Source organism: Lepisma saccharinum, chromosome 18, assembly GCF_977018435.1.
Source record: "Lepisma saccharinum chromosome 18, izLepSacc3.1, whole genome shotgun sequence".
In the NCBI taxonomy this organism is placed as follows: Eukaryota; Metazoa; Arthropoda; class Insecta; order Zygentoma; family Lepismatidae; genus Lepisma; species Lepisma saccharinum.
The window spans coordinates 54904780-54932488 of NC_139246.1; the positions used below are offsets into that span (position 1 = coordinate 54904780).

The window sequence follows — 27709 nt, forward strand, 5'->3', positions numbered from 1 at the left end:
TAAACTTCTAAGTAAAGTTCTTCAATTTTTTATGAGATGATAAGTATAATTTGTGTGCAAATTATTCCAAAGTTCTTGCATATCATATGTTACTGGAAACTTAGATATATATTTAATATTAATGCTTATTCCATAATCTTACCACGAAGGAATTCATTTCTATTTGGATGCAAATGGATTACACTTCTCAACTGATAACCGAAGAATAAGGTAATGCTTTATATAAGACAGAGAAGTGAAACTTTCGAACCTTCACTTCCTCTATATCAATCAGAGAGTTGCATTTCCTTCCTATGTTCATTGGATGTGAAATGCGCAGAAAGGTTAATTTATTCCAACGAAAAAAAAATATTTATCTGCTGCCTACTCAGTCGCGTAATATGTACTGAGAATGAATGTTATCTTACAATTCTGGAGGCTGTAACAGCCGCAACCAAATCTTAGAAATAGATTTGATTTTTGTTTTCTTAAGTCCCCTTTATGCACAGTGAGGCTAATCGGTACTGGACCTACAATTGAAACTGGGATCCGAACGACCTGTGCCACCACCAGGTCTGGAATCCGGCTTGGAAGTAGACTATAGATATAAATACATCAATATATATATCAATATATATATATATATATAAATATATATTTATATACATAGTCATATATATATAAACTACTTCTCAACTCTTAACTTAAAGTACATTTTCCAGTATAAGCTCTTCTGAACAATTTATCACATGGTTGAGCAATAGGGAATCACTTACATCTTCAAAATTTTGCATTCCTAACAATTAAAGAATAATAATTTTGGTTTGCCAGCTTGCTTATTTTAAGTGAAGCCTATTATCTTTAACCGTGATCTTTTCCAGTCCAGAGTATGTGCCATCCCAATGTACAGCTCTAGGTACTGACATATCTACAAGGAAACATTCTCTGAAAATATACATACTGCGGAAAAATACCTTTCACATTCAGACAACTAGCGATCATAGATCAATTATGTTATTACAATCCCTAATTCAAAATAAACATGTAAATTCAAAATGTGGAATTTTAATTGGAGATGTTTAAACATCCTTGACATACGGAGTTGTTTTGTTTCAGTGCTGTACCAGACTACTGAAATACTGGTTTTATCACTTTGTATTGAGAATAATGTGGAAAGACATGTGTCTCGATCTCTGACAGGAAAATTCATCTTAGTACACAAAGAAAGACAAAGAGGGGAAGAAGAAGAGATGCACGGAAGGAAGATATGGGAGAACAGAAGGAGGTGGGGTAAGTGTGTAGGTTATACATTTACAACATTAATATTTTTACTGATATCCAAAGCAGTTCTTGAAAGTGTTTGTATGTTGGGAATATAAGTTCAAGGGATATAGTATAATTATGGTTCGTGTTTTTAAAGTTGGTGTATTTCAATTTGTAAGGATCCGCCCTGGATCGTTCTTGGTTCGATGGGTCTATTGAGCCTCGGCTTCACGCTCAGTATCTCTTCGGGGCTTGAGTCTCCTCGGCTCAAGGTTCGGGTTAATCCGGCTGCTTCAGTCTTCGATGTAAGGTCCCTCGTAATTCTAGGTCAAAGGTTCTCAATGTACTTATAGATCTTGACCAAGATTCTATAAGCAATCAACAATCCTTTTTCCCACTAGGTTCTGTCGATATTCGGTTAAGTATCCAACTTCCTTTTCTCTTTTCAGCCTCTGACCAGAGAACTGAAAATTAATCCGTGACCACAGAATAAGAAAAGGTGTTCCCTGACCAGGGACACAAACGTTGACTACTAACAGTCTATCGACCGATCCCGAATTCTGGTATATCCTACGACAATCACAATCCTCTCAATTATATCTCCTGACCAGGAGCATAGAACCGAGAGAACATAAGCCTTCTGACCAGAAGAGCTAAGTAATTGTCCTAACGATAATCCAGAATAAACTAATTCCTAGTAGCGACATGGAAGTAAGCGCAGAAATACGGGTGCGAAAAGAAAAGACGATAATACGAGTTCCGTATTTATCTGGAGTTCGAATACAAAAGGCCACGGGCCACCGAGCTTTGTTGCTTATATAGGATCTCTCGGTGCCGTGAAGGATTTACCAACTTTTATCTTTACCTCAATTTTACATAACAATAAAATACATATTAATAAAATATCCAAGCGGAACATAATTAGCTACATACAAAAATTATTAATTTTACCCTTTTTTGAATATTAAATATGCAATATAATTTTAATTGTTACACTCAGCACTTAATTTGACTAGGGAGTAGGGCTTCTTCTTAATATGATATTAGTTAAATTATTGTCCGCCAAGGGACACGACTGATATAGCGTGGGGAAGACAGCCTAATCTTTCGTCTTTTCCCCGGTTTCAACGTTTACATAAAGTTGAGTCTGCCTGGCTTCTACACAATAGCGATTGCTTTCTCGCATTGTTGTCCCCGATAACGAAATTCCAGCTCAGCTTGCTGGCAGAAAGAAACAAACTCTTTGAACTTATATTTAACATCAGGATGTATAGTCTATATACGAGGTGGGTTCCACTTTTCTTGGTAATTAACCATTAACACCCAAAAATTATAAATACCAAACAAAGGAAAATATTAAGTTTATATATATATTTGTAACGTGGACACTGCTACACGTTACAATTGCCCCGCTTCCTACGAGAAAATTTGAACAATTTTGTCTTTCACAGAAAAATTGTGAAAATTTTCAAAACTTCACTTAATGTTCATAACAATTCACTTACAACTCTTGAGGTTCCACACTAGTCACAAGAAATCTGGCTTTCTCCGAGTATTTCTCTCCGTCGTTCCTGGGAACAGGTGAACTTCTTTAGGTTCTGGTAGTTAACCCGATCTACAGGCTCCTTTGTAGACGGCTGCAGGAGAAGTGCTGAGTTGTCCCTCATCTGAGTAGCGATGTATGGACCGACGTACACCTCGAAGAGTTTGGAGATGGTTTGGAGACGACTGGAGCTCAGCTTAAGGTTCTTCACTAGGACCAGATCTCCTTCCTTCAAGATCAATGCTTGTCCTTGATTCTTCACTCTTCTCCTCCTCTGTTGGGCCTTTTCTCTCCCTTGAGCTTGATATAATTTAAAAGCCCAAGTCGTCTTCTCATCCTGTGGTACAGGCCAATAAAACCTTTCATGAGGTTCCTTCGGGATGGCTCTATTGAAGAAAAGTTCAGAAGGAGCATATCCCGTAACAGAGGAAACTTAATTGTTCAGTAACTAAACCACATCATTGATGAAGGTGGCCCAACGAGTATGCTCTCTGTAGCAAAACAGCCGCAAAAGACGGACGACTTCTTGGTTAATTCTCTCTACACATTACTGCTGGGATGATAGGCTGTAGTGCAGACATGAGTAATGCCCTTCCTTTTCATATACTCGCTCCAGGTTGTCGAAGTGAACTGGGTACCTCGGTCTGAGAGGATGACTTTTACTCGAGGATAGTGAGCAAAATACGTCTTCTCCAATAAGTTCACGATCTCCTGAGATGTAGCTCTCCTCAGAGGATAGGCCGAAACGAATTTCGTGCCAATGTCAACGGCGGTAAAAATGTAGGAGAACCCATGGGAAGTTGGTAGCTGGCCTATAATATCAATAGACAGCATCTCATAAGGATCCTTGGGTGAAATGTGAAGCTTCTCTCTCAGGATTCCTATCTTATCCATTTTTGTCTTGGCACACATCTCACAATCCTTAACATACCGAGTGACATCTCCGGATAGTTTGGGCCAAAAATATCTATATTTTATTCTAGCTTTGGTTTTTTAATGCCAAAGTGTCCTAGGTTATCGTGATTTTCCCTAAGTATCTGGGAAACAAATATTGCCGGCACACAAAGCTTCCAAATAATGGATTTACCCTGAACTCTTCTGAACAATAAACCTCCATGTACACAATAATTCTTCCTAGTTCTACCTTGAGTAATGGTATCAGTCTCTTCTGGAGCTTCCAAGATCTTCAAGATGCTTTGGCAAAACAAGTCCTCTCTCTGAGCTTCAATCCACTTCTCCAGTTCCTCAGTTTCTTCCCGTTCTTGCCAAATATAATTCACCTTAAAAAGTGTCTTCGGACTCTCTCCTTCTGGTGAATCCGACACAGGATACCGGGAAAGAGTGTCAGCTATCTCATTATCCTTTCCTCTGACGTAAATAATCTCGAATTGGTAAGCCTGTAGTTTCAAAGCCCATCTAGTTAACCTGCTATTAAGATCCTGAGAGTTTTTTAACCAGACGAGTCCCTTGTGGTCCGAGTATATTTTAAATGATTGGCCTTTTAGATAAACTGAAAATTTCTCCACACCAAAAATGATACTCAAACACTCCAGTTCATGGATGGAATAATGTCTCTCATTGTTCCTCAGTTTTCGACTTGCATATTGGATAACATTTACAATTTTCTCGCCACCCTCTGGTTCTTGGAACAATATGCTGCCTAGCCCTTTAGCAGAGGCGTCGCACTGTAGACAAAAGCTTAAATTAAAGTCTGGCTGAGACAATGCACCAGTAGTAACTAACGTAATCTTAATTTTCTGGAACGCCGGTTCTTCCTCTTTTCTCCAGCTCCACTTAACATCCTTCCTTAGGAGGTGACTTAAGGGTTCTACATCCTGTGCTAATCCAGGGTAAAATTTTCTTCTCCAATTAGCAAGACCTAAGAACTTCCGGAGGTCCTTCCTACAAGACGGTCGAGGAAATCTCAAAATGGCTTCATTTCCAGCGGGGTCAGGTTTTACTTCCTCTCCTGATACTATATGCCCTAAAAAGCGAATCTCCTTTTTGACAAATTCACATTTCCTTAATTTAATGGTCATTCCACATTCTCTCAATCGTTCTATGACCAATTGTAAATGCTGTAAATGCTCTAGAAGCGTCTTGGAGTGAACAAGTAAATCATCCAGATACACGGTCAGATACTCCTCACTCTCTGGACCAAAATATTTGTGCATGACTGAGACAAAAGTGCTGACCGCATTCGAAAGTCCAAAAGGCATCCGAGTAAATTCATATAAGCGACCTCGATAAGAAAAAGCGGTGTATTTTCTGTGGCTAGGGTGTATTTTTACCTGAAGGTAGCCAGACGCGAGATCCAAGCTGGAAAAGTACCTGGATCCTCGGAAACGTTGCAAAGACTCATGGATGGGTTCGACGGAACTTCTTGGAAATATCATTTTCTTGTTGAGCTGGCGAAAATCAATGCACGGGCGTATTTGTCCTTGAAGTTTATCCACTACAATTAAAGGATTCAAATAGGCAGAATTCGAAGGTTGAATGACTCCCCATTCCTTCCATAGATTTAGTTCCTTTTCTAAAGCTTCACGCTTGGCAACAGGGATCTGATAAGGCTTCCTAAACACTGGCTCTAAATCCTTCAACCATATCTCACACTGAACGTCTCTAGCACAGCCAGGTCTTTCTGAAAATACATGGTGATATTTCATAAGCAAATGGAACAAACTATCCTGTTCACTCTTGGACAAGAACTGACTTTCTTCAACCTTTTCCCTAATTTTATCTTCACTGGCACTCCACTTATCCAACACAGCGACGTTTACTCTGGCTTCCTTGCCTCCGTCGTAATCTATATTAACAGTGAGTGGGGTGCAGCTACTTTGCAGAGTCAACTCGTTCTCCAACAAACAGATATTAGCTCCATAGGGCTTAAGAAACGGCATGCCCAGTAAAACATCAACACCTAACTTCTTTATCACAAATACTTCAGTGTTCAACTCCTGGTCTCTAAATTTAATGCTAATATTCCTTCTCCCACAAATCCTTATCCGATTCGAACCGGTTACTCCAACTATTCGAATTTCTGGATCCTTCTGTAGTTTCATTCCCCTGTACTTCTCAAGTAGTTCCATCCAAATGTCGAAATTTAACAACGAAGCCTCGCTCCCAGTGTCAAGTAAGCAAACGACAGGAATGTCTGCAACTTGGGCTTTAACTTTGGGCGTACTATGGAAAGTAGTTAATTCAACAGACCTCTTAATCCCTTCTTCCACAGCTTTCTCTTCTATTTTGGTTAAGGAGTAGCTGTAATGGATTTCGTAAGCCCTGTTAAAAGTTTCGCCATTGGATACTAATCGTTCCTTACTACTTCCTTGCCCAAGCGGAACGGAACTTAAGCAAGATTCCCATTTAAACCTTGGTTAGTGGGAACCACTGGAGCGCTCCAATAGAACTGACGAGTCTGATCAACAGCTTGTTGTTGCTCAAAGGTCCTTGGTAACTCTGATTCATGTGTCTGAGATCCTGAAGTCACGAATTGCCGGTTAGGAGAATTATAGACTCTTCTTCGAGGAGGAGATGCTGAGTTTCTTCTTCTCTCGACGTAACCTCCTTCTGGTGCTCTTGTCTCGGGATCAGATCTGGGTTCTTGTCTATTAGGTCGACCTCTATACCACGTCCTTCCTCTAAACTCCCTAGTTTGACGGTAACCATTATTACCTGTCCTTGGTTCCTCATGGTTACGGACGTTGTTGTTAATATTTCTTCCCGCAGGTCCGTGGTTTTCTCGGATGACTTGTCTCACTGCTGTATTTCTCTGTATTGGTTGCTGATTTCTAAACCTTCCATTATTACTGTTCCCAGCTTCATTTCTCTTGAACCAATCTGGTCTCCAGCTTTCGGCTTCCTCATTCACTTCATATCTCTTCAGGAATGCCGCTAACTCTTCCATTGTCTTTGGTGGGTTAACGAGGCAAAGTTGTCTGACTTTATAAGACATCTGTTTAATTATCAAATTCAAGACCTCACTTTCTATGAGTACTGGAGAAAGATTCTTAAACCCAGCATAGATTCCCCACGCATATTCTTCCATGGTTTGATTGGAGCCTTTAGTGTACTTTCTATTTCTCAAGACGTCCAATTGTCTTTGTTTTGCTTCCTCTGAAGCAAATGTAGCAGTAAACTTTTTACAAAATCCATTGTAGTCCCTAAACTCTTCGTAATGGGCCTGGAACCAATGCTCGGCTTGTCCGGTAAACAATCTGGATAGTAACTGGAGACGATATTTCTCTGGAACTTGCATAAGCTCAAAGTTAACATTTAGTTCCTTCAAGTACTTCTGTGCACTTTGAGCTTCAATGTTACCACTGAACTTAGGGAGTTGATTTAAGTCAGATATTCGAGGTAATTTGACATATCGTCCTCCGATTTTTTTATCTAATTCCGAATCTGAAGATGGAGTTGAGTTCCTTCCAGGTTTCCGCCTCTTCCGACGAATCCTTCCCGGTGGTCTTTCGTCCTCCGAAGATGAATCACAAGAAGGTCTCTTCCGATTTTTTTCTGTCTTCGAGGTTTTTCCAAACCTTCCAGCATCAGAGTTTCCAATAGAGGTCACAACTTTACTGTGATTAATTCTTTCTTCCATACCTCGAACAATTAGATCTTCCACTGTGGGCCTAACATTATTCTTCCTCGAGATCTTTCTCGTACTCGGAGGTCCGCGTGCACCCTCACACTCAACGTAATCTGACGTCTCTCCAGCTGACTGATGGTTATCAAAGCCATAAGGTGACTTAACAGCGGTTTCCTGTTGAGATGGATCTACGTGAAGTCCTTGAAGCCTGTCTCTCAGGGATCTTATGTTTTGTTCCACGTTTAATTTCAGCTGACGTAACTCGGTGGCCACACAATTGTTATTCTTTGCAATGTTATCCACATCTTCACGAACGCTGGTTATATTGTGGGTTACTTCTTCACGTAAGCTGGAAATACTAGTATTTATCTCTTCGCAAAAAGAGGAAACCTTGCTTTCTCCTTGACGTAGTTCTTCACCAAAATTCTCTAACCATTCAGCAACCTTAGAACTTACTTCCTCATTTTTCCCTAGATAAGCAGTCATCTGTTCCTTAATCTCGGTTACACTCACTCCCAGAGTTTCCATGGAACGAGTAATTCCTTCCATTTCACGCTCTCGCTCAACTGTAAGCGTTGTGTGGAGTACCTCACACTTCTCATTATTTTGGGACAGTTCCTTGCTTAGAGTTTCGTGCAGCTGTTTCCACCGTTCTTCATTTTCCGATTTATCAGCATGTCGCTTCCTTTCTCCTTCTGCTTTCTCTTCTTGTCGTTTTCTTTCTTCTTCTGCTTTCTCTTCTTGTCGTTTTCTTTCTTCTTCTGCTTTCTCTTCTTGTCGTTTTCTTTCTTCTTCTGCTTTCTCTTCTTGACGTTTTCTTTCTTCTTCTGCTTTCTCTTCTTGTCGTTTTCTTTCTTCTTCTGCTTTCTCTTCTTGTCGTTTTCTTTCTTCTTCTGCTTTCTCTTCTTGTCGTTTTCTTTCTTCTTCTGCTTTCTCTTCTTGTCGTTTTCTTTCTTCTTCTGCTTTCTCTTCTTGTCGTGTTCTTTCTTCTTCTGCTTTCTCTTCTTGTCGTTTTCTTTCTTCTTCTTCTCCTTTCTCATCTTGTCGTTTTCTTTCTTCTTCTGCTTTCTCTTCTTGTCGTTTTCTTTCTTCTTCTGCTTTATCTTCTTGTCGTTTTCTTTCTTCTTCTGCTTTCTCTTCTTGCCGGTTTCTTTCTTCTTCTGCTTTCTCTTCTTGCCGCTTCCTTTCTTCTGCTGCTTTCTCTTCTTGTCGCTTTCTTTCTTCTTCGGTTTTCTCTTCTTGTCGTTTTCTTTCTTCTTCTGCTTTCTCTTCTCTTAACATACTCCAGAACTGTTGCCACCTGTTCTCTTCAGCAATTTTTTTAGCTTTCTCTTCCGCCTTCCGAGCTTTCACCTCTGCAGCTTTCTCTTTTTTTATTTTCTTTTCTTCCATTTCCGACCAAACTGTCAACCAAGGAGGAAGTTCAATAGCAGGTTCCTTATTCTCATCTTCATCGCCCTAGCAACCTTTACACCGGACGGCATCTAAATTTTGCACTTCCACGGATTCAGCCTCAAATTCACAAACGAAATGCTTCCACTGGCTGCAGGAAATGCACCCAAATGCCCCCTTTTCTTCATCTTGATCGGAGCAACAATCAAACTGCAAAATTCCGTGTTCCTCTACAATCGTCGGCAATGAATTCCGTTTACACTTTCTTGTTGCCATCTCGATGTTTCGTAACTTCAGAAGAACCACCGGATATATACTTCGGGCCCCAAACGTTGCAGCGCCACTTGTAAGGATCCGCCCTGGAACGTACTTGGTTCGATGGGTCTATTGAGCCTCGGCTTCACGCTCAGTATCTCTTCGGGGCTTGAGTCTCCTCGGCTCAAGGTTCGGGTTAATCCGGCTGCTTCAGTCTTCGATGTAAGGTCCCTCGTAATTCTAGGTCAAAGGTTCTCAATGTACTTATAGATCTTGACCAAGATTCTATAAGCAATCAACAATCCTTTTTCCCACTAGGTTCTGTCGATATTCGGTTAAGTATCCAACTTCCTTTTCTCTTTTCAGCCTCTGACCAGAGAACTGAAAATTAATCCGTGACCACAGAATAAGAAAAGGTGTTCCCTGACCAGGGACACAAACGTTGACTACTAACAGTCTATCGACCGATCCAGAATTCTGGTATATCCTACGACGATCACAATCCTCTCAATTATATCTCCTGACCAGGAGCATAGAACCGAGAGAACATAAGCCTTCTGACCAGAAGAGCTAAGTAATTGTCCTAACGATAATCCAGAATAAACTAATTCCTAGTAGCGACGTGGAAGTAAGCGCAGAAATACGGGTGCGAAAAGAAAAGACGATAATACGAGTTCCGTATTTATCTGGAGTTCGAATACAAAAGGCCACGGGCCACCGAGCTTTGTTGCTTATATAGGATCTCTCGGTGCCGTGAAGGATTTACCAACTTTTATCTTTACCTCAATTTTACATAACAATAAAATACATATTAATAAAATATCCAAGCGGAACATAATTAGCTACATACAAAAATTATTAATTTTACCCTTTTTTGAATATTAAATATGCAATATAATTTTAATTGTTACATTCAGCACTTAATTTGACTAGGGAGTAGGGCTTCTTCTTAATATGATATTAGTTAAATTATTGTCCGCCAAGGGACACGACTGATATAGCGTGGGGAAGACAGCCTAATCTTTCGTCTTTTCCCCGGTTTCAACGTTTACATAAAGTTGAGTCTGCCTGGCTTCTACACAATAGCGATTGCTTTCTCGCATTGTTGTCCCCGATAACGAAATTCCAGCTCAGCTTGCAGGCAGAAAGAAACAAACTCTTTGAACTTATATTTAACATCAGGATGTATAGTCTATATACGAGGTGGGTTCCACTTTTCTTGGTAATTAACCATTAACACCCAAAAATTATAAATACCAAACAAAGGAAAATATTAAGTTTATATATATATTTGTAACGTGGACACTGCTACACGTTACAAATTACACTTTTTCAAACCGATTCTTTCGAAAAACCTACAGCTTCCAGAAATTTTTAATTTTCAAACTAATTTTGAAGTAATGAATGAGGTGTGTTTTAATCTCCACAAATATATAGAGTAAGGTGTAAGGTGTAAAAATATCAAATATTAGAAAAAGTTTAAAATGTCCGCAACATAGAAAATACGCATATAGATTTTCACACAATATTGTGAAGCACTTCCGCAAATTAATTACTAGGTGAGCTGTCAAAAATATTATGTGATTACACAAATTTCATCTCAATATTTATTAATCTCTCTACAGCTACCATGGTTGTATTTGTCAAATTTTCAGATATATCCCACATCCGATGTGACACATGCCATTTCACTATTTCTTTAGAATTTTAATTTCGGTCTTGTGCAAACATACTGGGATTCTTGTAATTAATAGTTGGAACATGCAGTATTCGGAATAACACCTAAAGTCTCAGATTTCCCCTCCAAATATACCAGAGGTACGAATCATTCTACTAAATTTGAAATGTGTGTATCATGTGAAAAATTACGCAATCGTTCGAGTTTACGCAAACAGAATGAATACCACACCTATTAATAAAATTATATGATTGATATCATAATTGGCCAAAACAATATCTATAATTGACCTACATACCGATTCCACCATTCTGCCATACGACGCGAATTCTTTCGCAGGGATTATGTCCGAAACGTGTAACTTTAATAATGCTCTAAAAGTAGGGCCAGTTGTGTTTTTAATCTGAAAAAGTCAGGAAATGAGATGGTGAAATAAAGGTTTTTTCTTCGTGAATATAGTAGCCATCAGACCAATTCGCCTCGAGAATTTCGAGAAAGATAATTAAATGGAATCTAGTTGTAGTAAACAATTTTCCTTAAATGTTTTAAGAATTCAACGAAAAGGATAACGCTCGTAACGAAGCAAAAATGGTTTGGTTTTGTTCTCAATTTTGAAATTTTTTCATGCAATATTTCTCCATTGAAAATTTCAGAAAGATCGCTATTCATTCTAGACGCTTCTTGTTTGTTACTGAACATCATTTGCATCAATTTCACCTAACAAAACAATTGTTTTAAATATTTTCATTTGTAGCGCTGATGGCGTTAAAAACCCTTGCATAGCATATCATGAGCTCAAGAGATGTCAGTTCTCTGGAAATCTCAGCAAAACGTTAGTTCTATGAATTTTCTATATCATGGTGTAAAATACCGTTCTCAACTATAAAAAATTAAGGTAATATTTTAGGAGTTAAGTGAGATAGCCTGTGGTTGATGGAAACTGAGCTGTTTGTGTAATATTGTGGTAATATTAATAGTTGTTAATTAAGTGAGTACTGTTTATAAAGAGAGAATTTTGTGACTGGAATTGAGTTAAACCCATATACTTATTTAAGTTGAAGTTTAAAACTACGGTAAAAGGAATTATACTCATTAATGTGATTTTCGTAAGGCAGTTCTTGTTAACGTCATGGCGGATGCCATAGGTTATATGGAACTTAATAATCAAGTAGAAATTATAACGAACTTGGTAGAAGACAATGAAATTGTTATAGAAGATAACATTATAGAAGAAACATCTAGAAAACAAGCTAAAAGAGTCAGATCTTCTGAAGATGATCAAGTTCCAGCAAAAGCGGTAAGGATAGACAGGTTAGATAATAGAGATAAAGTAAACACGTTTGGAGAAAGTCGAAGAGAAAATAATGTAGATAAGTGTAAAATGTATTATGATACACATAATGGGCCATATTTAGTAATAATGACTAGTACTAAAGGTGCAGAAAAGAAATTTAACTCTATGAAAATAGGCAATGAATTGCGAAAGAAAGATATAAGGGTCAGATATATCCAACCAAGTGGTTTATTTAGAGCAAAGATTTATTTTTACACCAGGAATGAAGCTAACAATTTCATGAAAAATATGCATTTTCATAAAGAAAATAATATTGATGTGTTCATCCCGGAATCCTTATTGGTGAAGGAAGGATTGATATATGGTGTACCCACTGAATTTGAAGAGGAGGAAATTAAGGAAAGTATTGAAGACCCGACAGTAATATCAGTGGAAAGAATGAAAAAGAGAATTCGAAAAGATGATGGTTCATATTATTTTGTTCCTACTAAGCTAATATCAATCACGTTTAGATCTCAAGAAATGCCTAAACAGATTATAGTGGTTAGTCACATTTTCGATGTTACTCCTAAAGTTAGAAATGTGATGCAATGTAAGAAATGTTACAGGTTCGCACATTCAGCAGCCATATGCAAGGATAAAGCTAAGTGTGCTAGATGTGGAAGAGAGGAACATGAAAATTGTAATGAAACTCCGAAGTGTTTAAATTGCGGAGGAGAACATGTTGCTACTGATAAGTCATGTGTAAAATGGGAAATGGAAAGAGAAATCATGAGAGTTATGGCATATGATAATTTATCCCGGCAAGATGCAAGAGAGAAAGTAATAACAGGTAATGTTCCAAGCAATTATGTTGTTCAAGGCAACTCATATGCTGATCAAATAAAAAACCATATAAACAAAAGTCAAATAAGTGAAATTGACACAAGAAAGACTGGTGTTGTAGGAAATAGCATAACAATACAAAACAGATTTGAAGCCTTAAGTGATTGGGGTGAAAGAAAATCAGATACATACTTGGAAAATGTTTCATGGAAAAGAGTTCCTCCAGAACATCATAGAGACTATTCCAAATTTGAAAATAAATATGGAAAAAATTTCAGACTAAATTCCTATTCACAAACAAAGAATTATAATGAAAATTCTGAAGGAGAATCAAGTAAAGGTTCTCTAAAGAAATTACAAAGTAATCAAAAACAATTAAATGGAAAGTCTACAGGAACTGTAATTAAGACAAGGAAAAATGAGGAAGATGTGGATAGTACAAACAGAAGCATGCAGGAGGTGAGCACCGGAATCTACAACAATGAAGAACAGGAAAAAATCGTGTACTTTCCTCACATAACATCTCAGAAGGATCTTATGTATAATTTGTTACAATTAATGGCGAAACTTATGGCGACATTAACTAAAAATTCTGACTTATTAAACATAAAAGAAATACTAACAGAATGCTCACAAATAAATGGCCAGGTGCAGAAAATTATTGAGGATTTGGAAATTTTTGGAGAGACACCTTAGGGTGTGGAAGGAAAAATAATGGAAAACATTCGTGGGGGTACACTGGAATGTAAGATCATTGAAAGCAAGAAAGCAAAATCTGGTGAAATTAATAGATGAATATAGACCTGAACTTTTATGTTTATCGGAAATCTCTGTGAACCCATCAAACATAGATTATTTTAAAGTAAATCATTATCACATAATTTATGAAAAGATTAAAGATGATAGTAAAGGAGTTGCAATTATGATTCATGAAAGCATTCCATTTGAACCTATATCTTTTGATTATACATTGTCTATATACGACACATACAAAATTGAAGTCGTAGGAATTAAAATCGCTTTTATGAATCAAAAAGTTAGTATTATATCTATATATATTCCTACAGGTGCAGAGTCACAGAAATTAACGACAAATACATTATCGCAAATGTTTGAATGCATAGAAAAGCCTTTTATTATAGCAGGGGATTTCAATTGCCATCACACAATATGGGGAGATCAGGATGAAGATAAGTTGGGGAAAGTGTTAGTAGAATGTATGGATTTGTACAACTTTACTGTAATTAATGACGGTTCTGCTACGTATATAGGAAGATTAGGTACTCGGCCAACAGCTATAGATTTAACGTTAATGTCAGATGATATATGTGGTCAATTTCAGTGGGAAACAGACAGTGATCAAAGAACCAGTGACCATTATCCATGTTTCTTTTATACTGATACTAATTCAGTGAGATCTTTCACTATTCCGCTCAGAAAATGGAAAGTTAACGAAGCTGATTGGAATAAATATTCTAAATTACTTACAATCTTATTTAAAAATACAGATTTAAATAATATTGATAAGAGTACATATGATTATTTTGTAGATTCTGTTAGCATTGTTATGGACAGATCATGTACAAGGGCAAAAGAGGAAGTTGTAAAAAAGTATCCAATAGTACACTGGTGGAATAAAGATTGCCAAAATTTTAAAATACAGAGAATTGAAGCTACGAAAGTTTATAAAACAATACCAAATCAGGAAACTTGGATTAATTATAAGAAAGCAATAGCGCAGGCCAAGAAATGTTATATCAGCGCAAAGAGACAATCGTGGGCAAAGTATTGTGAAGACATAAATAACAAAGAGAGTATCAGTACCGTGTGGGCTAAATTTAAATCAATCCGCAAACCACATACCCCTCGATTAATACCACTCAAAGAAACCTGGAAAGATGAATTTATTATGAAGGTAACATGTAATAATAAACAAGAACCTGCAGATGCCCCTGATGAAATTTTCTCTTTCAGTCCTAAAGATAGACATTCACAAGGATTATATACCAATATCATGATCGATGAAATAAGAGACATAATAATAAGAGCCAAGGACACAACTCCAGGAAAAGATGGAATAACATACTCGATGATTCAAAACTTGCCGGAATGTGGTATAATATATCTTTGTAACATCTACAACTATATAATGCATTCAGGAAATGTACCGCAATCGTGGTACACTCAAATGATTTTACCAATATTGAAACCTGGCAAAAGTCCACATAAAGGAGAATCTTATAGACCGATAGCTTTGTCTTCAGTACTGGGGAAAATTTTTGAAAAATTAATTCTAAAGAGAATAAGTTGGCATATAGAGGGACAGGAATTATTTTCAAGGCTTCAAGTTGGATTTAGGAAGGGAATGGGGTGTACAGATGCGTTGGCAATGTTATCATCAAAAATTTATGATACAATGAAAAGGAAAAGTAGTCTTATTGCTGCTTTCTTAGATATTAAAGGGGCATATGATAATGTAAATATAAATAAATTATTAAACATTCTACAAAATCTGAAAATACCTTATATGCATCTAAAAATAATTTGGAATCTATTAAAAAATCGTTGTTTATATTTTTACTTTCACAATAAAGTTGAGGGTCCTAGATGGATAACAAGAGGACTTCCACAGGGAAGCCCTTTAAGTCCTTTACTTTTTAATATATATTTAATGGATGTTCAAAGAATATGTCCTGAGCCATTTGGATTTATACAATATGCAGATGATTTATGTATATATGAGAGTGTCAAGCAAGTAGATAAAGGAGTCACCAACATGGAAGCGAAAATAATAGAGATAAAGAAATTTCTTGAGAATAGGTCTATGAATATATCGTCAGAAAAATCAAAGTTGATTATATTTAGTAAAAAAGGAGCTCCGAAAAATGTGAATCAATATACAAAAAAGTTACACATTCCCATAGAAAATTCAGTGAAATATTTAGGCGTTATATTTGATAGTAAATTAACATGGAAACCTCATGTAAAAATGTTAGTGAAAAAGGCAGAAGTAATTTACAATGTATTTCGTTCTATGGCTACAACAAAATGGGGAAGTCATCCTAGTACCATGATGAATTTTTACAAAAACTATTACAAACCAACAATAGAATACGGGATTATAGTCTTTAATACAATTTCGGAACGTGTATTTCGACCTTTGGAAGTAATGCAGAGGAAAGTTCTACGAAAGTGTCTAGGACTGATGAAGAGTACTCCCAATGTTGCTGTATACATGGAAGCATGCGAATGGAACTTAAGTTATAGGAAAAGAGAAATGTCTATTAAATATCTGTTGAAAACAATGTCAGAAGTTAATCATCCGTTTAACGACATTCTATTCGACTTGGTTGAATTATATGATACAGGCAAAATTAATAACTGCGAAGATATAGGATGGGTGCAATTATATAATGAGTACTATGAGGATCATCAAAAATTATTGAAAGTAAGGAGTAAGCCCATATATACTCTAGATTTTCCTGTTTGTGAATATAGAGATATTTATTTTCCTGAACAATATACAAAATATGATTACATGGAAAGATGGAAAGATTATTACTTTATATATACAGACGGTTCAAAAAGTAGTCAAAATGTAGGATGTGCTGTTTATGATGTACAGAAGAAGGAATCAATTATGGTACATTTACCGGAAGATTTTTCCATTTTTACAGCTGAAGCTTATGCAATTTACCAAGCACTAATATATACATATAAATTGCAAGAAAAAAATATATTAATATTAACGGATTCCAAAAGTGTATTATATTCAATTCAGTCCAATTATGATTTATTATTTAAATGCTCCCCATACATTATAAACTGTGTAAAAACTTTACAAAATTTAAGGAGCAGGGGAAAGATAATTCATTTAACCTGGGTTAAAGCACATTGTCAAAATTTAGGAAATGATATGGCAGATTTGTATGCAAAACAAGCTAGGGTAATTCAACCTGTTCTGGAGCTGAAAACCTGGTACACAGACCTTCTACCGAGGGTGAAGAAAAAGTTGAAGGAAAACTGGACGGAATGGTGCAAAGGTGAATTTCAAAATGCAGGCGGCTTTTATCAGAGGATAGCTAATTTCAATAGAATGAGACCTTGGTTTACAAAAGTTCAAGGTTCACGGAATGTGATAGTATTACTAAATCGTATTAGGTCAGGACATACAACTACTAAAAGTCATTTACAAAAGATCCGGATTCTACAAAACCCAAACTGTACATGTGGCAACAAGGAAGATATACACCATATCCTATTTGAGTGTAATAGATACACACAAGAAAGAGAGACATTCTATAAAACTCTTATAAACTGTGAAATTCCTTTTCCTCAGTGTTTGGAATCTTTGATTTGTGAACCTAACCTTACAGTTGGATATATATTGTTATCTTTTTTTAGAAAATGTGGCTTAACTATTTAATAGAAAAAAAAAAATTGTTCATAGTATCCTTTAATAATAATGTACAAAAAATGTAAGTTTATGTACAGTACATATGTATATAGATATGGGAAAAACTGCTTAGCGGTAATCCCAAGTAAAATGTAAATAAAATAAATAAATAGGAGTTAAGTAAGACGTTTTAGTCCAAAACCTTCATACAAGTTTTTTGCAGATTGAGAAATATGGCATTCTTCTTGGAATTGACTGATATTTCATGAAAGTGAAACAGTTCCTGGCACAGAACTTTGTACTTTCTTATGTTGAAGAATGATTGTAATGTTAATGTCGTGTGGTTAATACCCCGTTAGAAAAATAGATTTGGACAAGAAAAGATACAATATAAATTACTGTTTTCATTTATTAATAAAAATCAACAACAGGTGTACAATGTTCATCCAAGTAATCCATATCCAGAATGACCGATACTGAGATGAGGCTGTACGTGGAGGTTGTGTGAGTGTTTCTTGACCACCGCGTTGAATCCATTGTGATCGTCAGCCACGTAGTCCACAGTTCTAACACTTCCGTCTGGTTCCACAAGACTGTACTGTCCCTTCACAACAGGCCCATCACGTACTTCATATTGGCTCTTCTGGTCGCCTATGTGGTGGTCACTCACAGCATACTTGAACTCGTATTTGGGATATGCCTGCACGAGAAATATATATATTTATTGCATTTTTGTTCTTGCACAAGGGCAAACACATATCAATCTTAACCAGTTATTCTGTTGCATTTATGCCTTTGTTCCATTTAGATTTAACATATGAAGATGTGAGAGAGAGAGTATGTCAATAACTTGGCATTTTTCTTATATTTGAAAATCAAGTATTTACTTACGTAATAGTCCACATGATGAATGGGTGGAATTGCAAGAGCTAGTGCTGAGAAAGCCAGTACTCCAACAAGAAACTGCAAGAAACATAAATCGAATGACCTATGATCAAGACTAAATTCACAAATAAAGTTAATATTTATAATGTTATTGAAAATATTCAAGAGCATATGAAGAAATTCCGGATCGTGGTGACACATTTCTTGGAAGTTTTGTGACCCCAAGGCATCTGAATGCACAAGGTGAGAAAAGAACGATTGACAATTTGTCGATTCCTCTCATACTGATCAACATTTGTTCATTCTTTCAATCGCGTCGACCCTAAAGGTATAAACTTCTAAGTAAAGTTCTTCATTTTTTTATGAGATGATAAGTATAATTTGTGTGCAAATTATTCCAAAGGTCTTGCATATCATATGTTACTGTAAACTTAGATATATATTTAATATTAATGCTTATTCCCTAATCTTACCACGAAGGAATTCATTTCTATTTGGATGCAAATGGATTACACTTCTCAACTGATAACCGAAGAATCAGGTAATGCTTTATATAAGACAGAGAAGTGAAACTTTCGAACCTTCACTTCCTCTATATCAATCAGAGAGTTGCATTTCCTTCCTATGTTCATTGGATGTGAAATGCGCAGAAAGGTTAATTTATTCCAACGAAAAAAAAATATTTATCTGCTGCCTACTCAGTCGTGTAATATGTACTGAGAATGAATGTTATCTTACAATTCTGGAGGCTGTAACAGCCGCAACCAAATCTTAGAAATAGATTTGATTTTTGTTTTCTTAAGTCCCCTTTATGCACAGTGAGGCTAATCGGTACTGGACCTACAATTGAAACTGGGATCCGAACGATTTGTGCCACCACCAGGTCTGGAATCCGGCTTGGAAGTAGACTATAGATATAAATACATCAATATATATATATATATATATATATATATATATATATATATATATATATATATATATATATATATTTATATACATAGTCATATATATATAAACTACTTCTCAACTCTTAACTTAAAGTACATTTTCCAGTATAAGCTCTTCTGAACAATTTATCACATGGTTGAGCAATAGGGAATCACTTACATCTTCAAAATTTTGCATTCCTAACAATTAAAGAATAATAATTTTGGTTTGCCAGCTTGCTTATTTTAAGTGAAGCCTATTATCTTTAACCGTGATCTTTTCCAGTCCAGAGTATGTGCCATCCCAATGTACAGCTCTAGGTACTGACTAATCTACAAGGAAACATTCTCTGAAAATATACGTACTGCGGAAAAATACCTTTCACATTCAGACAACTAGCGATCATAGATCAATTATGTTATTACAATCCCTAATTCAAAATAAACATGTAAATTCAAAATGTGGAATTTTAATTGGAGATGTTTAAACATCCTTGACATACGGAGTTGTTTTGTTTCAGTGCTGTACCAGACTACTGAAATACTGGTTTTAACACTTTGCATTGAGAATAATGTGGAAAGACATGTGTCTCGATCTCTGACAGGAAAATTCATCTTAGTACACAAAGAAAGACAAAGAGGGGAAGAAGAAGAGATGCACGGAAGGAAGATAAGGGGAGAACAGAAGGAGGTGGGGTAAGTGTGTAGGTTATACATTTACAACATTAATATTTTTACTGATATCCAAAGCAGTTCTTGAAAGTGTTTGTATGTTGGGAATATAAGTTCAAGGGATATAGTATAATTATGGTTCGTGTTTTTAAAGTTGGTGTATTTCAATTACACTTTTTCAAACCGATTCTTTCGAAAAACCTACAGCTTCCAGAAATTTTTAATTTTCAAACTAATTTTGAAGTAATGAATGAGGTGTGTTTTAATCTCCACAAATATATAGAGTAAGGTGTAAGGTGTAGAGATATCAAATATTAGAAAAAGTTTAAAATGTCCGCAACATAGAAAATACGCATATAGATTTTCACACAATATTGTGAAGCACTTCCGCAAATTAATTACTAGGTGAGCTGTCAAAAATATTATGTGATTACACAAATTTCATCTCAATATTTATTAATCTCTCTACAGCTACCATGGTTGTATTTGTCAAATTTTCAGATATATCCCACATCCGATGTGACACATGCCATTTCACTATTTCTTTAGAATTTTAATTTCGGTCTTGTGCAAACATACTGGGATTCTTGTAATTAATAGTTGGAACATGCAGTATTTGGAATAACACCTAAAGTCTCAGATTTCCCCTCCAAATATACCAGAGTTACGAATCATTCTACTAAATTTGAAATGTGTGTATCATGTGAAAAATTACGCAATCGTTCGAGTTTACGCAAACAGAATGAATACCACACCTATTAATAAAATTATATGATTGATATCATAATTGGCCAAAACAATATCTATAATTGACCTACATACCGATCCCACCATTCTGCCATACGACGCGAATTCTTTCGCAGGGATTATGTCCGAAACGTGTAACTTTAATAATGCTCTAAAAGTAGGGCCAGTTGTGTTTTTAATCTGAAAAAGTCAGGAAATGAGATGGTGAAATAAAGGTTTTTTCTTCGTGAATATAGTAGCTATCAGACCAATTCGCCTCGAGAATTTCGAGAAAGATGATTAAATGGAATCTAGTTGTAGTAAACAATTTTCCTTAAATGTTTTAAGAATTCAACGAAAAGGATAACGCTCGTAACGAAGCAAAATAGGTTTGGTTTTGTTCTCAATTTTGAAATTTGTCATGCAATATTTCTCCATTGAAAATTTCAGAAAGATCGCTTTTAATTCTAGACGCTTCTTGTTTGTTACTGAACATCATTTGCATCAATTTCACCTAACAAAACAATTGTTTTAAATATTTTCATTTGTAGCGCTTATCCTTCAAACATGTGTTTTGCAGATTGAGATATATGGCATTCTTCTCGGAATTGACCGATATTTCATGAAAGTGAAACAGTTCTTGGCGCAGAACTTTGTTACTTTCTTATGTTGAAGAGTGATTGTAATGTTAATGTTGTGTGGTTAATACATCGTCAGAAAATAGATTTTGTCAAGAAGAGATACAATATAAATTACTGTTTTCATTTATTAATAAAAATCAACAACAGGTGTACAATGTTCATCCAAGTAATCCATATCCAGAATGACCGATACCGAGATGAGGCTGTACGTGGAGGTTGTGTCCGTGTTTCTTGACCACTGCGTTGAATCCATTGTGATCGTCAGCCACGTAGTCCACAGTTCTTACACTTCCGTCTGGTTCCACAAGACTGTACTGTCCCTTCACAACAGGCCCATCACGTACTTCATATTGGCTCTTCTGGTCGCCTGTGTGGTGGTCACTCACAGCATACTTGAACTCGTATTTGGGATATGCCTGCACGAGAAATATATATATTTATTGCATTTTTGTTCTTGCACAAGGGCAAACACATATCAATCTTAACCAGTTATTCTGTTGCATTTATGCCTTTGTTCCATTTAGATTTAACATATGAAGAAGAGAGAGAGAGTATGTCAATAACTTGGCATTTTTCTTATATTTGAAAATCAAGTATTTACTTACGTAATAGTCCACATGATGAATGGGTGGAATTGCAAGAGCTAGTGCTGAGAAAGCCAGTACTCCAACAAGAACCTGCAACAAACATAAATCGAATGACGTATGATCAAGACTAAATTCACAAATACAGTTAATATTTATAAAGTTATTGAAAATATTCAAGAGCATATGAAGAAATTCCGGATCGTGGTGACACATTTCTTGGAAGTTTTGTGACCCCAAGGCATCTGAATGCACAAGGTGAGAAAAGAACGATTGACAATTTGTCGATTCCTCTGATACTGATCAACATTTGTTCATTCTTTCAATCGCGTCGACCCTAAAAGTATAAACTTCTAAGTAAAGTTCTTCAATTTTTTATGAGATGATAAGTATAATTTGTGTGCAAATTATTCCAAAGTTCTTGCATATCATATGTTACTGGAAACTTAGATATATATTTAATATTAATGCTTATTCCATAATCTTACCACGAAGGAATTCATTTCTATTTGGATGCAAATGGATTACACTTCTCAACTGATAACCGAAGAATAAGGTAATGCTTTATATAAGACAGAGAAGTGAAACTTTCGAACCCTCACTTCCTCTATATCATTCAGAGAGTCGCATTTCCTTCCTATGTTCATTGGATGTGAAATGCGCAGAAAGGTTAATTTATTCCAACGAAAAAAAAATATTTATCTGCTGCCTACTCAGTCGTGTAATATGTACTGAGAATGAATGTTATCTTACAATTCTGGAGGCTGTAACAGCCGCAACCAAATCTTAGAAATAGATTTGATTTTTGTTTTCTTAAGTCCCCTTTATGCACAGTGAGGCTAATCGGTACTGGACCTACAATTGAAGAAACCAAAGAAACCGAAGAATAAGGTAATAAGGTAATGCTTTATATAAGACAGAGAAGTGAAACTTTCGAACCCTCACTTCCTCTATATCATTCAGAGAGTCGCATTTCCTTCCTATGTTCATTGGATGTGAAATGAGCAGAATGGTTAATGTAATCCAACGAAAGGAAATAGGTATACGTATGTTGCTTACTGAGTCGTGTAATCTGTACAGAGAATGAACGTTATCTCAGAATTCTGGAGGTTTTAACAGCCGCAATCAAATCTTAGGAGTAGATTTGATTTGTTGCTCTTTAATTCCACTTTATGCACAACTGTACCTACACTTTAAACTGGGATTCGAACCATTAGTTCCTCCACTGGGTATAGAAACCGGCATACAAGTAGACTCTTCTCAACTCTTAACTTAAAGTACTTTTTTCAGTATACATTGTCCTAACAAATGTTAGAATCTCTATTTTGTTGATAAAATAAAGTATCGATATCTACAATGTTTTGAGATTTAAACACAACCTTTCTTTTTGCTTTATCAAGTTTCTTGATGCAGTTTTCGGCTGTAATTCGCCTTGAGTTGATCACCGTGTAAAGAGGTAGGTTTTATTCCATTTGCAACGTGACCGCTACTATTTGAAATAAAGTAGCATATGGAGGCACTTTGGTGCAAAATGGATCATCAGCATGGTAAAGTACTCTTGTGCATTGTTTCTCTACCACCGGGTGGCGACCTGATACCGTGCCCTCTTATCAACTATACTGAGCTGCGAATGGTTCTGCTGAAAGTAGTTGACAAGTATCAATATCATATTTGAGTTGTAAGTTTTCGTTTTCAAGCCCATTTTATGCACAAATATACAGGACTTGACCTACAATTTAAAGTGGCCTCCATACCACTATTTGCCTCCACCGGTTATCGAACCCGGGATCACTTAATTACAGAGAGACGATGATACCACTTCGTCATCCATATTTTTATATTTGTCAACAATCCTACACGTAATCGAACTTTATGGTTATGCCAGAATTTATATTTAATTTCATAGGTAAATATTAATTCATGAATAATATCTTAAATACTGTAAAGGTGTTTAAAATAAAAATTTTAGGGTTAAGGGCTTTGGCTTAAAAATATACCGGGACATGATTTCACGAAGGTTGGGAACAATTTATCTAGTGTTTAGGTATTCGCTTTATCCAGGCCGGAAAGTGTAGCGTATACAGTTTGAGATCAATGTATATTATTTCTCAGTTTTCTCAGCACAATATGCTTTTCCAGAGTTTCAAAAACTTTCACAAATTTTACAACGCGATTTACATGTAACAATGTCTCTTGTTACGTTTTTTTCGGGTGACATATAAGCTCACTAATGTAATTATATCGGTACCATCATACGAAGTGAACAAAGAATCAAGTGTCGGTTGCTGCGTGTCACGTGCACCTTGTCTCTTCGGTGTGAAACTCAAGTGTCTCGTGTCGCGTGTCTCTTCTGTGTTAATTCTCCCTTAGATTGGAACAGAATTTCCATAGTAAGGGGGGTCGAACGTTTACGTTCGGGGGGAAAAGGGTGCAATATTTAGCGCTTTGGTATAAAATTCGTATGATGAACACTATCTATGTTGTCATTTATCTGTATCATTTGAAAGCCGTGTGGTATTAAGTGGCGATGGGTGTCATAAGCATTCTCCTTTGATCCTTCAGTCCTAAACATAACATCGGATACATGAAAAAGTAGTGAACTCTGTGAAGTAAAATATTGGGGGGACGTCAAGTATCTAAGCGACGCTCGCTGAGCAAGAGTTTCGCTGGTTGAGCAGACAGATCATTTACTTGACGCTGTTTGCTCATTGATCAAAATATCAGTGCCTTTGAATAATCTGTGATGAATAAGGCTGCGTTGATTGGACAAGATTTCGGTGTTTGAATAGCTGTTAATTATCGAAATAGGATAGTTGATGTAAAAAAACTGTCGAAATTTTCATTTTCACACCCTTGCAAAACTTTCCAAAACTGCGGTGTATATTTAGTATTTATTATTTGGAATAAACAACACTTACGTTGTAATACAATTAGAAAAACTGGAATATTACATCACCTTCTGTTACTTGAACTTCCTCCCTAATTACGCTATATCGCAAGCCGTTCAGTTCATCATAAATATTACCTCATTGGTAGCCCGCCACTCGCGGCTCGCCACCCCGCCACCCTCATACAGTTTTCCTCTTCTTCCCTTTGCCTCACGAGATCGTAACACAAAAACGCTATATTCTGTGCCTCAAACCCGTGGCGAGCAAGGTTCAAGTTTGCTCAGCGATCAAGTGAGCAGTGCTCGCTCAGGAACGCGTATTTGTCACTGAGCGCTCAGATACTTGACGCGCCCCAGCGTCTTGGATGGGTGGGCATTCCTGGCAGGCCAGTACCCAGGGGGGAACATGGGGCCATGCCTCCCCCAACCCCCGAGCTCTGAAATATTTTGATGCAAACCTACAAAAATAACATGGATAAATTTTAAAATTTTACAAGAATTTTGATTTTCTTCTTGTATAAATGAATGGGTTGTCTCTGGAAAGAGGCAGACTCCAGAAGTCTGCAGTCTACTAATTAACTAACTCTATAGCCTTCTTAAACCCTAGGATTCATGTCTGCAGAAACACAACTTTCCATATGTCCCTATCCCGAGCAAGATCTATATACTCTTTTCCATCCCAACCGATTTCCATTAGGTGCATCTCAACGTTGTCCCTCTATGTTCGTCTTGGCCTTCCTACAGGTCTCTTACCATCAGGTTTCCCAACAAGAATCCTGTAAACTCGTCTTTCCTCTCCCGTTCGTGTCACATGGCCTGCCCACCTAAGTCTTCTTTATTTAATTATTCTAATAATATCTGGACATGAATACAAATTATGTACTTCTAAATTATGTAACCTTCTCCACTCACCTGTCCCCTCATCCCTTTTAGGTCCAAATATTTTCCTAAGGATTTTATATTCAAATACTCTCAATTTATGTTCTTCTTCCAATGTAAGGGACCAAATTTCACACCCATATAATACTACAGGCAAAATTACTGTTTTGTATATTTTAACTTATAGATTCTTAGATATTAAACGAGAAGAGAAACGTTTATGAAGAGAGAAATAACATGCATTTCCTGAATTAAGCCTACTTTAATTTCCTCTTTAATATAATTTTCATTTCTTAATATTGCTCCTAAGTATTTAAATTTGGAAACTGGTTCAAACGAGTTGTTATCAATAATTAGATTTTGATTATTACCTAACACTTGGTTTCGGCCTGTAAGCATATATTTAGTTTTCTCTTTGTTAACTTTCAAACCTATCTCTTTAGCAGTTTTGAAAAATATTTTAGCATTATTCTTAATTGTATTTATATCATCCTCTAATAAGTCTACATCTTCTGCATATGCTAACAACTGAGTTACACCGTTTAATTTTAGTCCTTCGTTTGTTTCTTTTGCCTTCCTAACAGCATATTCTAAGGCAAAATTAAAGAGCAATGGAGATAATGCATCTCCTTGTTTTAAAACATCATGAATTGTAAATTTGTCAGACACATTAATACTCACACGAATTTTACTTTCTGTTTCACTGGTGCATACTTTTATTATTAACAAGCTTCTTAGGTATTCCAAACTCGACTAATATATTATATAATTTATCTCTTTTGACCGAATCATATGCTTTTTTTAAATCAATGCATAGCTGATGGACATTTTGATTATATTCTCACTTTTTCTCAAGTGTCTGTCTGATGTGAAAAATTTGATCTGTAGTTGATCTGTTACGTTTAAATCCACATTGACAATCACCTATAACTTCATTAGCATATGGGATTAATCTTGTTAAGAGAATGTTAGATAATATTTTATATGTTGTTGAGAGTAGAGAAATTCCACGGTAATTATTGCAGTTCATTTTATCACCTTTTTTAAACACAGGAACAATTATGGATTCTTTCCACTGTTGAGGGATTTCTTCTTTATTCCATATTAAACAAATTAATTTATGAATTTGACATATTAACGAATTTCCACCATATTTAATTAACTCAGCTGGTATTAAATCAATGCCAGGTGCTTTCTTATTCTTTAGCCTATTAATAGCATCTTTAACTTCAGTCAATTTAGGTTCTGGAACTAAAAGTTCTGCTGTATGTACTTCATTTACTTCTGATTTATCTCCTACATGAAAATTTAAAAGGTCATTAAAGTAGCTCTTCAATCTATTTAAAATATCATTTGGGTCAGCCAAAAAATCACGGTCTTTATCTTTTATTAAATTTACCCCTTTCTAAATTCATTTACACCTTTATACAAATCTCAAACATTTTGACCACCTTACCCCGGCTTTCAAAGACATAGGCTAGTTCGACCTTTCAACACACCGTCGCTTCCACGCTCTTAGAGCGCTCTACAAAATAGTGCGTTCAAGAGAACCCCCCAACCTATTTTCACGATTTCAACCCCTAAGCGCAGCACACACCTTTGCTACCCGTTCACGAAACAACTCCCTGCTCACCATCCCCTCCCACAAGACAGCGTTTTACGGAAATTCCTTCACTGTCACTGCCACTAGAGCGTGGAACGACCTCCCCAGTGACATAAGAAACTCTTCTTCTCTCGGCAATTTCAAATCAAAATTAAGAAAGCATCTTCTGGAGGCAACTTACCAGTACTGAAAACATGGAAATAAAATCAAATCTAATCTTTCATGATCTAAATTTGCAGGCCAAACACCGACCGACTTTTCTGTATTTTAAGTATTTTTGTTATGTGTGTGTTCACGCTGTACGTGCATTTTTTTTCGTTTTTACAGCCATATGTGTATTTTTGTGTTTTGTCTTTTTGTGTTTTTTCTTCTTTCTTTTTGTGTTCTTTGGTATTTTGATGTTTTAGTTTTCGCAAACTGTTAGATATTTCAACTAAATTTGTAAAATATGGAGTAGAGATGGTTAAGTGTAAGAACAGGCCTTAACTTTGCCATCCAAAAGAAGAAGTAATTAAATAAATAAATAAATAAATTTTGGTTTTTGCTTTTTGTTTCAAATTCGTTAATTTTGCTTTTCAAGTAGTCTCTGTTTTTTACTTCTAAGCGTGCGGTTAACTTCTCGCTTTATTCTATTATAATTGCTTAGGTTTGTATCATCAAAGTTATTTAACCACCCAAGTCTAGCCTGAT

At 36.1% G+C, this 27709-nt stretch overlaps 1 protein-coding gene across 1 annotated transcript; it reads right to left on the minus strand.

Moving 5' to 3' along the window:
- Positions 1-17655: 17655 nt before the first annotated feature.
- Positions 17656-22183, minus strand: LOC146002276 (uncharacterized). The gene is made up of 5 exons (XM_083139988.1): positions 22139-22183; positions 21672-21743; positions 21276-21482; positions 18105-18176; positions 17656-17913 (listed from the first exon to the last, which is right to left on the minus strand). The coding sequence occupies exons 1-5, from the start codon at positions 22151-22153 to the stop codon at positions 17656-17658; spliced, it is 624 nt and encodes a 207-aa protein (XP_082996114.1). The 5' UTR covers positions 22154-22183.
- Positions 22184-27709: the final 5526 nt, after the last annotated feature.

Coding starts and splice junctions, on each gene's coding strand:
- LOC146002276 (XM_083139988.1), bottom strand. Junction 21,483..21,671: donor TTCATCATGTGGACTATTAC/GTAAGTAAATAC, acceptor TTTCTCGTGCAG/GCATATCCCAAATACGAGTT. Junction 17,914..18,104: donor TTCATCATGTGGACTATTAC/GTAAGTAAATAC, acceptor TTTCTCGTGCAG/GCATATCCCAAATACGAGTT.